Source organism: Pipra filicauda, unplaced genomic scaffold (assembly GCF_003945595.2).
Source record: "Pipra filicauda isolate LSUMZ 115617 unplaced genomic scaffold, ASM394559v2 scaffold71_size5581439_pilon, whole genome shotgun sequence".
NCBI classification, from domain to species: Eukaryota; Metazoa; Chordata; class Aves; order Passeriformes; family Pipridae; genus Pipra; species Pipra filicauda.
Genome location: NW_024104887.1, coordinates 3,454,787 through 3,469,410, shown reverse-complemented (window position 1 = coordinate 3,469,410; position 14,624 = coordinate 3,454,787). Strand labels below are relative to the sequence as shown.

The 14,624-nt window shown below is 48.5% G+C and overlaps 1 protein-coding gene across 3 annotated transcripts in view; it reads left to right on the top strand.

The window, feature by feature from the left end:
- Positions 1 to 14,624, top strand: part of DTX2 (deltex E3 ubiquitin ligase 2) — a 34,508-nt gene that overhangs the window by 11,174 nt on the left and 8,710 nt on the right. For 2 of the 3 annotated variants that reach the window (XM_039389327.1, XM_039389329.1), the window contains exons 4-5: positions 6,826 to 6,884; positions 13,780 to 13,911. In XM_039389327.1, coding sequence (XP_039245261.1) covers positions 6,826 to 6,884; positions 13,780 to 13,911 — 191 coding nt within the window. The remainder of the gene's footprint in view (positions 1 to 6,825; positions 6,885 to 13,779; positions 13,912 to 14,624) is intronic. The other variant, XM_039389328.1, reaches the window with a different exon arrangement.

The following is a 14,624-nucleotide window of genomic DNA, read 5'->3' as shown; positions in this document are numbered from 1 at the left end:
TCCAGACTGCCTGGAGCCCCCGTCCTTCCCCAAAGCCTCAATGTGATTTGCAAAGTGACTCCCAGGGTGGGAAGATTAAAAAGGAAGAGCCAAATGCTGCAGCAGTTGCCCCACAAGCCTGTCTGGAGCGGATCAGGGTCTGGGTATGTTTTGTGGTACTGGTGGGGGGACAGGCTGTCCTGGAAGGAGGGAGGATGGGACAGAGATGCCCAGAGAGGGGTGGCATGGTCTCCTCACCATGAACTGAGCCCACGACCCAGGCAATGCCAACCAGGAGGAGAGGAATGCCCAGGAGGAGGCTTGGAGGTGCCCAGCAATGCCAAGGCTGGTTGAGGTCAGGCTGTTTCAACCTATTTTTCAGCTCAGCTGTTGGTGGTGGGCAGGGGATGAGGTGGCTGGTGTCCTGGCATCTGTTCCTGCCCAAGTCAGCCTTTCTGGGGGATACAAAGGGGATTATATGGTGAAATCTGTGCTGGGGACAGCAGGACATGCCACCCAGGGCAGGTGGCAGCTCTTTGGTCACCTGGAAGGGAGCGAGTGAGTGCTGTCAGACCTATGTGACAGTCACCCTCTGTAAAACCCACATCCCCAGCTGAGCCCTGCTCCCCTTGCTGCCTGTCTGTCCCCTTGGGGTGTGCTCTCCAGTCCTTTGGGATTAGTTTTGCCAGGGACACTCTCTTTGTCCCTGCCAGACATCCAAGTGCACGCAGGGGGGCAATCTCCATCTTCCAGTAGCGTGCTGAATGTGAAAGGGACTTGTTCTTCCCCAGCTGACAGCTTGGGATGGCTTTTTCCTGTCACCTCTGCACTGAGGTTGAGTCGGAAATGCCACTGGGTGGGTGTAATTGCTCCTGGCTGGAGTTACAGTATTGGGCTTGTGAAACTCGTGTTCAGCAGAAAATCCTTTAATTTCTACGAATTAGGGGAAACCTGAGTAGCAAAATCTAACAATGTGTTTCATTTAATTCCTAAGCCCAGAACATTCCTGGGTTATTGTATCCCCTGGGTTCCTTGTCTTCCCCCCTCGACTGAACGTGGCATGGTGGTTTGTTCCCCTTACCTCGCAGTCACTGTCCTGCATCACCCAATAGTCCAGCCTTTGGGGCTAATTATCCTGCACTAATTATCCCACCAAGGGTTTCTGGCTGTGTCCAGTGTGCAGCATTGCTCACTCCCCTTAACTGTGATGTGCAATTCCTGTGCTGACCCGTGCTCAGAGGCCAAAGGGAAGTGAGCAGTGGGACACAGGGACTCCTCTGGTGTCTAATAAAGGTTGTGTTGTGTTCACCCCACAGCCTTTGGCTCCAAAGCAGCACTGACAGATTACTTGCTTTTACAAAACTGCTTATCTTCACAAATCTTTCAGGGATGACCCAGCTGCCTGCTGGAGCTGAACTTCAACTGGCAGAAGAGCTCAAAAGCTGACTGGGAGAGACTGAAAGACAGTGCAGTTGTGTACACCCAGTTTCTTTAGGAAACACAACTAAAAATGGCAACACTGAAATAAACCTCTGTCCTGCAGGGCCGAGGAAGAGGCGCAGTTCATCCTGGCAAGCTGCCTGACTCCCCGTGTGGCTGTGACAGTTATTTCTAGCAGGCAGGCAGGGAGAGCCCCCAGAAGAGGCTGTCAGCACAGGCATGCCCAGGCTCCTGTGGCACTGATGGTTGTTAAACGTATTTGCTGCTTGCTGCAGGGCGGGTGCTGTGTGAGGGCAGGCGGAGCTCCGGCACTGCAAAACGCAGGTTTGATTTCCTCCTGCTCTCAAGAGGGTCAAAGAGGGAAAACCCAGAGAAGAGTGCCAAGGCTTAACTAGATGCTAATATCCTTGGCTCTGCTGCTAATGTGTTAAATACATATGGGCAAGTTATTTTGCTGCTTGGTGCATTAGTTTCCTCCCATGTATTAAACAGAGTTAATGAATCTGGCCTCTCTCACAGACAGCGCTGGAATCTGCACATGGAGTGTCCCATGGCAAAGGTTGTGTCCTTGTCTCAGTGCTGTTAGCCAGATCTGGGAAGCAGGGGTTGGCTGCCCAGCATCCCAGCCACCTCCTGGCATGATTCTTCCCACCCCGTGTGGGAAAGCATCCATCCCTGGGGCAAGAGCTACCCTGTTCCCTGCGCTGTGCTGGCTAATTACAGAGTAGGGCACTCCTGAAACACCCTGCTTGTAATATGAGCGAGTAAAGCTGCAGAAAGCAATCTTCCTGGGGATATTAATTAGTGCCCCAGTCAGGCAAATCCCTGCTGTAGCTCTGCTGGCCCCTCTGAGCTTATGTGGCTTTGGCTTCTGGTATAGGTTGTGCCTACAAATAAAGCAGGCAGCTCAGGGGGACAGGATTTTGTATGAAAGGATGGGGAATGAGGGTCTTGAGGGCCAGGGAGGGATATGACAGTATTGGGGACCTGGTGCTGTACCCCTAAATCTCCCAAAAGGAGCAACCCACAGTTAGCACTTTGTAGAATCAGGAGGGAGCAGAACCTGGGCAAGGCCTTTCCTTTTCTCTCTCCTCCTTCACATCTTCCAGCTTTGTCCGTAGGCATCCCAAAAGTTCCTCAGATGGTGAGGAGGGGCTCTCCTGGTGCTGGTTCTGCTGGGCACATGGTGACTTGTCCTGCAGCCCTGTTAGCCGGCGTGGTTCTCTGCTGCTGGGTGCTCTTCCTGAGTGGGAGCAGAGGAGTCTTCTCTGCTTGGTGCCAGGAGCAAAACCACAGATCCATGTGGCCACATGTGTGCAGTGCACCAAAAGGTCCTTCTTTAGAGACACTCAGTCTGGATTTTGGCCTCTTCTTGAGAAGAAAGGTAGGGGAGAAACTGCCATTAGTGTTGGTGAGCCCTGGGAAGGGGGTTTGACCTTTGGGTGTTGTGGTAGCACTTGGTTAGTGTGAGGCAGGGCTGGATGCAGCCTTTACCTGTGGGGAGAAGTGTTGGCTGTTGCCCAGAGGGTGACAGAGATGCCTAATAAGAGATTTGTGGCCTGCTGGTTGTGTGCAGGGGAAGAAGAAGGAAGGAAGGGCTGTTACCAGATGGAGAGGGTGAGTTCTTACAGGCTTTCCCACTTCTGCTCCATTAGGATATGGTGTATGTGTGGCTTAGGTGATGTTCAGCTCAAACCTGGCCATCCAGTGTTTGAAGTGGCAGCAGCCCTGGATTCCAAGCTGTTGACACACCTTCTTGCTGGCCTTGTGCTTTGCTGTCTCACTGGTGCTGCAGAATCTAGAAATTCTGGAGAAGCGAGTGGTTTTGTCATGCTGAAATATCAGTCTGCCCTGTCTGCCTCCCATAGCAGACTGCCTGGGAACTGGTGATGGGAAATCATAACAGTATCTTCTTGCTGAATCTCCGAGGACAGTGTCTTATTTTGCATCCCTTTATTCACAACCTGGTGATCCCTGTTACACTTGGTAACCTCCAGATACAGAGCAGCAGGAGAGCAAGAGCTGCAGCAAACAGCAGGGCAAAATTGGGCCAGGAAGGAGGAGACAATACTAGGAAACGTTCAGAGAATTCAGGCGTTGACTTTCAGGTGTTGCAAGCCCAGCCTGAAGGCTTGGCTGAGAGTCAAAGGCACTGCCTGGCTACAGATCTCCCTGGGCAGCAGAGGCAGCAGGAGCAGGTGCCTCAGTGGATCCCTCTCATCTCTCCACACTGCAGTGCTTGCTCTTACACTGATGCCCTCCAGATCTCTCTTATGCAAGACCCCCACCAGCCTGCCTGCATCAGGTTTTTTCTCCTAACTGAGCCTGTTTTCAATAAATCAGCAGGACCTCAGCCCAGCCTGGCTCCAGCTCTCTCCCAAGAAGCCAGCACTGGTTCTGGCAATGCTGGAATTGTTTGAATCTGAGCTGGTGGATAAAATACATCTGTTTGTGCTGCTCTGGGATTGGAGGCACAGCCCATGTTACACTACAATAGCAATATCCTTCCTTGTTACCTCTTCCCCTTCCTCCTCCAAAAACCCCCCTTTCAGACCCAGCGTAGGCTCCAAGTAGCGTTTCCGCACCTTTTTTGGCGTGACAGCACTTCCTCCCACTCACTGCGGCTGCAGACCTGCCCAGGCAGCGTTGTGGTACCTCAAAGCAGTTTGGATTTCCCTTGATTTCATCAACCTTTGGGCTTTCTGCAGTTGTAACAGAAATCAGGGAGCGTGGCAGCTGTGCCAGTGCGGTCCCACAGTGCCAGTGGGTCGGCACATCCTATGGCACTGTTAACTGGGGTGCTGCTGACTGGCAGGGGTGTATTTACTGAAAGAAGAAGTATTTGGTTTCTCCATCATCACATCAGTTGGCTTAAAGGCCTCCAGCAGTCAAAGCTGACACACTTTGCCTTTACACCACTGATCAGCAACTGTCCCCTGGCTTATGGATAGTAATTTATCTCCAGTGCACTCCCAGCTTCCCAAACTTGATCACTTGTAAATGCATTAACTGTTTATGTATTTCCTTTTGCAGATCTTGAGGGCTCTTCTCATTCTGTCCTGGTTTAGCCCAGCACACAGCTGACCACCACACAGCCCCTTGCTCATTCCATCTTTCTCTGGTGGGATGGGGGAGAGAATTGGAAGGAAAAAAAAGGAAAAGTTTTGGGTTGAAATAAAGTTTAACAGGACAGAAAAGGGAAGGAAAATAATAATAATGATGATAAAAGTACTGAAATGTGATGCAGAATGTAATTGCTCACACCCACTGAGCAGCAGCAGTTTTCCCCCTGGTTTCTATACTGAGCATGACATCAAATGGTCTGGAATATCCCTTGTGCCAGCTGTGTCCCCTCCCAGCCTCCTCACTGGTGGGGTGGAGTGAGGAGCAGAAGAGGCCTTGACTTAATGTGATCACTGCTAACAACTAAAACATCCCTGTGTTATCAACATAATTCTCATCCTAAATCCAAAACACAGCACTGTACCAGCTACTCGGGAGAAAATCAACTCAATCTCAGCTGAAACCAGGACAACAAGTTCTTGTTCCTGGATGACTTGGACTTGAGCCTTACAATGCAGGAAAGAAGAGTAAAGATTGTCTCTTCCATCATCTCAGAATGTGGTTACCAGTGATCCCCTTCCCAGGGCAGCTCTGGGTTTGCTTTCTCCAGCCCTTTGGAAGGATCCCCTGCCCCCCATCTGCTTTCCTGGCACAGTGGAAGGTTCAGCTTTGTGCTTTACAGTATTTTTACCTCCCATGGGGAAGTGAAAGCACCTCCATGTCGTGGTGTGATGATAAAGCACAAGCTCCTCAGGGTCACAGGCTGGGGTGGAGGGTTTGCTCAGGCTCTGTTGTCTTCTTGGCTGCTCAGTTGGAGGAAAGTCAAATGTCTCTGTGAAGCAAAGGGATGAGATGAAGGAGAAGGAGGGAAATACCTGAGAAAGAGCTGTGATGAAGAGGGTGAATCAGGAAAGAAAAAGAGTCATAAAACCATCTGATTCAAAGCCCTTTGAAATCATGTGGAGGATTTCCCCTGTATTTGGGGGGGTTGAACTGTAGGCAGAACAATCCATTGCATCATTTGAAGACATTGCAAAATTGGTGGCAGCAAAAGGGAAAGCACAGCATTTGAAAGAGGCAGAAGGAAAACCTCTCTGGTCTGGAGAGCTGGTTTCACTCAGCCAGGTTGTCAGTGCCTCATCAAGCCCTGGGTCCTGCCCAAGGTTCTTCAGGAAGCTCAGGACACCTGCAGGAGCCCATTCCAAATTGTGACAGGTAGGAGAGGGAAGAGGTAGGGATGCCTCCCTCTAAGGAGGGTGGAAGGCAGTCACATGTCACTCACAAATCTTTTCAGCTCTGGTCATTGTCATGGAAATAGGGACAAAGATTTTAGCAAGGCTGAAAGGAAGGACCTCTGTGATGCTGTTTGGAGCACCATGACAGCTCTTGCGTCCCAGCTGGAAAGAAGAAGGTTCCCCCTTAATAGTGGATGAGACTTGAGCTTTTGACCACCTTGGTCTCTGAATTCTTAAGAAGCTGGCCAGGTTTGATGTAATTTTGGGGAGTCCTTGGGGATAGTTGTCAGAATTCACTGTGTATTAAATGCAGCTGATGCACATGTGCCACCTGAGACAGAGCCCATGGGTGGTTTCTCTGTGCCAGCATGTTGGATTTCAGATGTTCCTGCTCTGCTTATGTGGATCCAGCTTGCTGTCTTCTCTAAGTGACCCCCTCCTCAGTGTTCATGCTGCTGCTCCCCCTTTCCTTCCTAACTCCTTTCTCCAACTCATGGCATGACCCTGGCTGCCCATCTATCCCAGACTAGCTTGAGGTACAGCTGCCACCTTTGGGAAACACTGCTAAAACATGTAGGTGAAGAACCTGAGAGGGATACTTGGTGTCTGAATCCTCCTGATTTCCAAAGAAAAATGGGTGACAAACTCTTGTGAGTCTCCTTCAGCCTTTCTTCCCTTTGGATTCCTGTTGGATGCATAGTGCATGTTGGCTGCTCATAGGAAGCTCTGTGGTGGAATAGCAAGAGCAGGGATGCATCAGAGGATCAGAGCAGGGTCCAACAGGAGGAAGGGATGAGTCAGGCTCAGCCTCCAGCTGAGAGGAGATGGGGCTGGAGGCAGCTACATTACAGCATAGCTCTGAAGCCTATCTTAGAGGTAAATTAACCTAGGAGAGAGCTCTGGCAAGGACAGGCCTCCTCAAATACAGCTCCTGAACCAGTGGGAGAAGGGTGCATGGCTGAGGGTCCCAGCTGGGGCTCATCTGAGCAATTAAGCCCTGTTAATATATGCAGGGCTCTGGCATTCAGGAGGCAGTTTTACTGCTGGTTTCTTTGTTAGTGGTTTTTCTGTGCTGTTGAACTCGTCCCTTTTTCTTTTCTCTCTCCAGTGCCCCAAACCTGCCCATCAAGATGCTCAAACCCAGTAAGCTGAACCAGGCCCTGGCAGGTAAGAACCCTACTCTGCTTTACTTGCTCAGTCCTTAGGATTAGGTGAATGAGAGGTTTGCCTTTCTGGGGCACTTATTTTCCTTTAGCACCTTTTAGGAAGAGTTAGAAATGTTGCTGGCATATAAAGTTTGAGACTCAAAGACTTTTCAGAAAAGCAAAGAGGGCAAATTTGGGAGAGAATAGGATGGACAAAGCTTCAGTAGCTCTTTTTCTCGTTAGTGCTTGTCCTTAGGCTCTCAAAATGAGTGGGATTATTTAAAGCATGGCTATTCATCTTTGTACATGTGCATGAGCAAGTAGCAAAGGAAAGGGCATGTGGAAAAAACTGCTATTTGCTGCTTTTTTTAAAGTCAAAGGGGAGGAGTGGTGTGAGATTTTGTGTGGTTTTTAATGTGAATTTTTAAATGTGGTTTTATTAAAAAAGCTCAGGTGGTCTTTAGCTTAAAGGGGATTTTGATGCCTTGCCTCAGGGAAAGGGGAGACAGAAGTTGAATCAGACATTGTCTCCTGTAGCAGCAGAATACAGGTTTGCTTGTTATCCAAACTTGTGAGCACAATACTGAGGACTGTGTCTGGGAGGGATGAAAGTGCCAGTTTTCAATGCCCCTTTTCAGAGTAGATTTGCCTGTTAAAGTTGAAATGGCGTTGCCTTGAAAACGCCAGCTCGTGCTTGCAGCTTTCAGTGGAAACCTTGCTGTGCCAACAGCCACTGGCACCTTTGCTCTGTTGGGACTCAGCCAGTGCCAAACCATGGGGGCCTGGTGTGTTGGTGCTGGGGGGTTTGGGTGTTCTGCCAGAGCAGGGGTCTTCTCTGTCCTGACCCTGACTGTACATATGCACACGTGGATGTCATAATGTGGTAACCTGGGGCAGAGGAGTGGGAAAGACCTGACGTCTGCTATTTTCTGTCTGGACTTTTTTTTCCTGTGTCCATTTCAGGCACTACAGAATAATCTGTTAACCCTCTCCTTCCTCTGGCTCTTATCCAGGCATGGTCTGTTGAGGTTATTAGCTCCTGGGACACCAAACTTTGCTCCTGAGCAAGTGGAGACTGTAGCACTCTTGTTTTCCAAGACAAGGTTTACCACCTTATTCCAGAAAAGATGATGGTGTTCGGTCTCTTCTTGAGTGCCAGCCTTTACCCTGCCTAAAAATGGCCCCCAGGATTGATGTTTTCAGTCATCTAATGTTAGCACAGTCATAAAACTGTGCTTTGCATGTCTCTGTAGCCAAACTGGCACTGCATGAAGACTAACACTGGTGTCCTCTGACAGCATGCAGCCCATCTGTCTCCTCTTAGCAAATCACGGTGGAAACGAGGTATAAAGTCAAGTTCAGACCTCGTCTGGGAGGGTGACCTGAGCAGAACTCCCCTCTGGATTTCCTCCCCTGGCTATTAGCACTGACTGTGTAATTAGGTACTTAATCACAGAAAGGTAAATACAGCAGAGAACTGAAGAGCCCTGGTGAATCCAGGCTGTTAATGTTAACTGTGATCTCATTCTCCAAGTACAGGTCACCCACTGTGGATTTGGAAGAGGTGAATACACACAGTCCATTTATGCCTTGTAGTGCCACGTTTGGATATAAGAGGCTGCAGGAAAGCCCAGTAAAATAAGACATTTGCCTCCATTTAATACAATAAAATGGTTAAGCTTGTAACTGATATCTCTGTTGCAGGCTGGGGGTGCAAAAGAGGGAATAAATATTCACTTTAATACTCTTTAACTCTCCACAATGCACTCTGGGATGCAGGGGAGTGCAGAGCTGAGTGTTGTCAGTGCAGAAGCAAATCCCTGGGACCAGCGTCTCCTTCAGATCCAGGTCTTTGTAGAACACTGCTTTGATGGGCACTGTGCTGCCTTCTGCCAAGTGTGACACACCTCAGAGGTGCAAGGGAGGAGGGAAATCTGAATTTGAGTCCGTCCTCAAAGTCACATGGAAGCAGAGGAAAGATTAATACAAGTTAATTAGGAAGCAGAAGGAAAACAAGTCTCTGGGGATATTTCTGGTAAAAAAGGAAGCAGTGGAGTTCTGGTAAAAAGGAATAGTTGTATTGAAACATTAATTGGTTGGGTCTTTAGGGACACCTTCTTCCCCTCTATGCTCTACTCTGTGTCTTGAACCACTTCTGGGAAGTAATATTTTGTTCATATTTAAAATCCTGCTGGTGATGTGCAAGTTAATCATTACTCAGGTTATTCTCTAACAAAATCTGGGCCCCTTTTTGTTCCTCCAGTCCCTGCTGCATGACTGCTTCCTTCAGCATCAGTGGCAAAGGCTGGGATCTCTAGGGCTCTCATGTTGTGAGGGAGAGGGAAGTCTTGGATGAGAATGAAGGAGGTTTTATTTTGGGAAACATGTCCAGAAGTCTCACAGGCCTTGGTCTCCATCCCCGGGTGCCTCAGCAGCTTTGGCTCTGGTTTGAAGCTGGAAAGATAAAACCCCTGAATCTCATGGGTGATCTTGAGAAATGCTGCAGGTGCATCTCTTGGATGCAGAGGGAGCTTCTGGTGGATAAACAGGAGATGAGGAATCCTGTGAGGTCTGAGTGAGAAGCTGGGTTTCGTTTGTGTGATGAGTGAGGGAATTGTAACACTGTCAACCCCACGTCTTCTGAAAGCACCACTTGGGATCTCAGACATTGTGAAGCTGACTTTAAAACCATATTTTGTACAAAACCCCATAATTTCTTTTTCCTTGCTTTCTGCTGTTTTAATACTTCAAAGTGCACGTGGAAACTTGTCTTTTAAGCTTTTTCTTTCCCCGTGAGAATTTGGTTGGTACAGTGGAAAGCCAGAAGAGAGGTCTAAGTAAACTGTTTAACCACAGTATTGGTGTTCAAGGATCAGCTGGACTAACATCTCCTGGGAATAATGAAGTTTAGCTGGTGTGCCTTGGGGCTTGAGGGGTGGGCAAGGTGCTCGTATAAAGGCCCTTCTAATACTATTTTTTAAGATGAAGGCTGGAAATGAGCTTTTTGTTAAATGAAACGGAGCGTTTCTCATTCACATGATTCCTGGAGCTGGGGCATTTGGGAGCATATTAAGCATGATGATTTTGCTGGTGGATATAATTGTACAAATTAGCAATGCTTTTCTGAGATCTCATGTTATTTGAAGATAAGCTCTGCCCTGTACCAGCCTGAGGCCTGTGCAAACGCAGCTCATTAGCCAGAGCTGGTGACCAGAGGGGCACGTTGGGCTGGATATGAGTGTGTCCTCAACACTCATTACATCAGGGTGTTTTTCCCGTGCTCAGCCTCTGCACAGGATATTACAAAAGTCCATTATTTACACAGCAGGCTGAGAAAAGCTGGTGGATGTTGTCATAGCTCCAGTGAAAATAATTTTACCCCAAGGAGTCACTAACGTTGTATTTCTGGCCAAATAGATGCTTTGAGCAAGAGAAAAGAGGCAGTTCTGAGTGTGGTTATTGCAGGTGTTCACAGCAGATCAGATGCCAAAGGATGTTCCACAAGGCTTGGTCTCCTCACTCCTGCAGTCCTTGCAGTGAAGAAACCCAGTGCCCAATGGAAAGTGTGAACATATTAAATAATATTTTTCAAGCTCCCAGGCTTGCTGGTGAGCAGCAGGAACTCTCACAGGAACATGTGGTACCCAAAGCAGGCTTGGTCTGGGCAAGCTTGTCATGCTGCAACTTGCCCCTTGTATATTCAGTGAGAATTTATCCAGGTTTAGAGCTCCTGACATAACTCCATGAATGCCTACAACAGGTTCTGACTTGAAATTGTTGTGTCCACGGTCAGAATTGGAGACTCCACCTGCTGATGTGACGTGTCTGTGTATTGTTTTGGCACTTTGTATGAACACACACTCCCATGTAGGGCCTGGGGCAGAGGAGATCCCTTGCTGGGGGACTCTGCCACCAAACTCGTGGGAGGATTGTTAATGCTGAGATTTGCAGGATTGTGTTCGAACTTCAAAGGAGGCATTGCTGCTGGGGTTTGAGATGAGCCAGAAGAGCAGTGTAACACCAGGACATTGCTTTTTTGAATGCTCTCTTGATCTGAATCTGCATTCAGTGATGCATTGATTCATTGCATGTGCAGCAGAAGGTTAAAAATTGGTCAGGAAAATGTGTTTTCCCACTTTTACCTTTTCTTGACCAATTTAAAACTGGGAGAACGTTGGGTTGAAGTAGTTCCGCTGGTCCCATGTTTGCCTTGTGCTAAATGTCTGCGTGGAGCTGCAAATGGGTTTGCAGCTCATAAAACAAAAGAATTTGAGGAACAAATGCTGGGGGTTTTTGGTGGTGATTCATGATGCTGGCAGGCAGTTTTGGACACACTGTTCCAGGTACAAGAGGGGCTGTGTTAGAGGGTAGCTGAACTCACCTGAAATTCTGTGGCTCCTGCTCTTTGCTTGGTCTGATTTTTGAAGGCAGCATGTTGCCCTCTGACATTGAGAGTCTGAAGCTGGTTGTTCAGCCTCTGTTTCTGCTGTGTTCTCTCTTTTTTTTTTTTTTTTTTTTTTTATGGGCTCTGCATGCTAACGTTAGCAAGACAGTATTGATCTCTTCAGAAGAACACATTAATTTTGCATTTGCCTATCAGTCAGCTGTGCGTGGGTGGTGATAATCCCTGTTAGTCTTTGGACTCGCTTTTCAAATGTCAGTCTGTGCAATCAGAGCTATTGCACTGCTTAGAAACAGCTTTTTTAGACACAACTTTAACTTTGGTTTCTGCACCAATTCTGGGAATTGTATTTTGCAGCCTCAGTGGGGTCAGACTGAGATGATCTCCCCAGCTGTGGCGGGGGCAGCATCTTCCCTGTTTCTCAAGAATATTGTTCCTCCAGGCTCTCCAATCAGAGTGAGTTGGTACTGCTCTTCTAGGAATACCTCTGGCTGCCCTTTAACCTGCTGGAAGGGGAAGGGACCTGCCTGGTGCATGTGTAGGTGGCGGCTTTGGTGCTGCTGCCGGGCTTTAGGTGCTCAGTTGTACTCATGGAAAAAACAAGTAGCTTTTGTTATGGGAACATTTCAGCTCTTCCTTAAGGCTCCCTGGAAATAGTGGACTACTGGCTTAGACCAGAGTTGAGAACATACAATAGGCTTGTGGTCTTTAGTTCAGGATTGAAAGGAAGTTATTTTGATGGTGAAATTGCTGGATCTGATGGGCTCTCCTTGGCTGTGCCTGCTGGGAAGGGCCTGATGCTGTCAGTGGGACAAGGGATACTAACCCAGGCTTTGTATGCTTTGAAGATCCTCCTCTGGCCCTGCAGCACCTCAGATCTAGGTCCACAATGATGGCACCTAATGGAGGTGATCCATGGCTGCCTGCTTACCTATTTCCATTTGGAAGTTTCACCATCCATTGGGCAGCCTGGTCTTGTGGCCAGACCAGCCCTTCCAGAAGTTCTTGGGTAACTCTGGGGAAACTCCTTCCTCCGTCTGTGTCCCTCGTCCTGTGTTGTGCAACTCCTTCTGTCTGTCTTTTGGTCTGTAGATGGGAAAGTTTTAATGAAAGTATTCAACTTTGGGTATCAGGAAAGGAGCTGAGCAGCTTCTGGAATATTTATTGTGCTCTGACCTTAGGAAAAAGAGGCATAAATTGTGGTTGGCACTGTGTAGGAGTGGTTCTACTCCTGGGGCACTGACACAGGCTTTGCACAGGGGATTTCTAGTCACAGGATGCAAGTTCTTAACTGGTTGCATATTTGAGACAGAAAATAGTCTTACCACTTGCATGCAAAGCTGATGCTTCCCCTCATAACTCAATTTTCAGTCATGTAAGGGCAAGGTGCCTCATTTTTGTCCTGGACAAATGTGCTCTAGAATCTTCCTTTCCCAACCCAGATGAATAGAGGCTTGCAAAAATAAAATCCTTGGAAACCTGAGCTTTGGCCATGTATTACTGAGCAGGATTGTGTCAGGAATGTCCATAGCATTAGGATGTGGTTTGTGTGGTCTGCTATCAGAGGTGACTTTTGGGGAAACGCTGGCTTTTAGGTTTTCTGCTGTTGGTTTGCAACTATAAGCTTTTTTTTTTTTGAGTTCTCATGCTGTCTGTTGCAGGTGGGAAACTGCTCTTGGGAAAGCAAAAGCAGGTGTTCTCTTAGATGTAGGTGTGAGAGCAGTATGGTACCTTGGAAATGTTATGGTTTGTAACCAGCCTGCATTTCACAGGCAAACATCTCAAATCAGCGTGATCAGTCCTGTAGCTGTCTGTGTGCCAGTTTTACCTTCAGGGAATGGCTGTCCTTTTTAATGATTCATTAGCTTTATCAAACTGCATCCCATGGATACAGCTGGCTGGGATGGAGGAGGGTGAGGATTGCATTGAGCTGGGAGTGCAAGGGAACACTGGAGTACCAGGGAGGAGAGGGTGTGGGGTGAGCAAGGGGCTGAGTGGGGCAGTTCCTGCCCCAGGGTTTGAAGGCAGTTCAGCTGCACTCTGGAGATGGGTTTGGTGTGGCACTGTTAAAATGGGTAGCTTTAGGTGGGAACAGCTAAGCAGGACCTTTAGGGGATACCAGTGATGCCCTGCATCCTTCAGGGCTGCTTCCAGGGTTCTGGTGAGTGGGAGAACTCTGCACCACGGCAGACTCCATGCCTGAGGAGCCCTAAAGCCAAGGCAAAGAGGAAGGTCCTGTTCACACACCAGCACAGAGGTGTGCCCACACTTCCCTCCTTTAATTTGCTACCTGGGCTCCTCCCTGTGAAAACCTCTGGATCCTGTCCTTGTGCTGACTCCAACCCTGTTGCCTCTCGGATGTTTTATGTCCTCTGAAACAAGGGCTTGGGTTTTGTTTTATTTTATCCTCTTTTTTTTTTTTTTTTTTTTAATTTCCTTTAAAAGATTATTTTTTTTTAATGATTGTATTTCCCCATTGTTTCCCTCCTGCATGTTGACCTCGTACCCACTGTAGGCATGACGGCTATTCTGATGTCAGCCGCCGGACTCCCCGTGCACCTCACCCGTGTGCCGCAAGCTGCCAGCACCCATAGAGCCACTAAAAAACACAGCTCAGTTAAGGAGGGGAGGAAAGTGTCCAAGAAAGGTAGTTCCTGCTCAAACTCTGATATATTTGCTTCCGTCTCCTTCTCTTTATCTCTCTGCGCTCCTTCCTTTCCTGTTGTCTCTCCCTCCACCCTCTCGGCTCTTCTGGTTTGACTGATGATGTTCCTCCCACCGAGGGGAGAAGGAGGATGTGTCTCCCCTGACCTGCACCGTTTCTGACAGGCTGTGAAATAAGATGAGAAAGTAGATGTGGTCCTGTGGTAGGTCTGCTTGTTTCCATCCATAATTAAAGCTGGAGCAGCTCTGTGATCTGTGCGTGTCAGACTCCCCCGTGCTGCTGCACCCTCTTGGGGAACCCTGAGTGTCCACATACCAGGACCTTCTGAGTCATTGGTGGAACAACTCTGGGAGCTGAAGGACCATCAAGGAGAGCACTGAATCCATATGTGCTCTGAAGAGAAGGTTTGCTTGTGAGCCATGCTCGTCATGATTGAGTCATGGGATGACAAGGATCTGCCAGACCAGCAGACCCCTGAGTCATACAGGGCTTTCTAGGTCAAATTGCAGGGGATTTATTCTCTTCACCTCTTGTCTGGAGTGGAAGGGAGTGGAGTGCTGTCAGGTGGATGTGCCCTGGCAGGAAGGGATGGGTTACCTTGGCTCTGATGCTGAGCTGAGCCACCTCCAGGGTAGGGCCTTCATTTCTCCTCTTATCTCACTGGCATCCCTCTCCTTCACAGAGCCTGTGGGCTC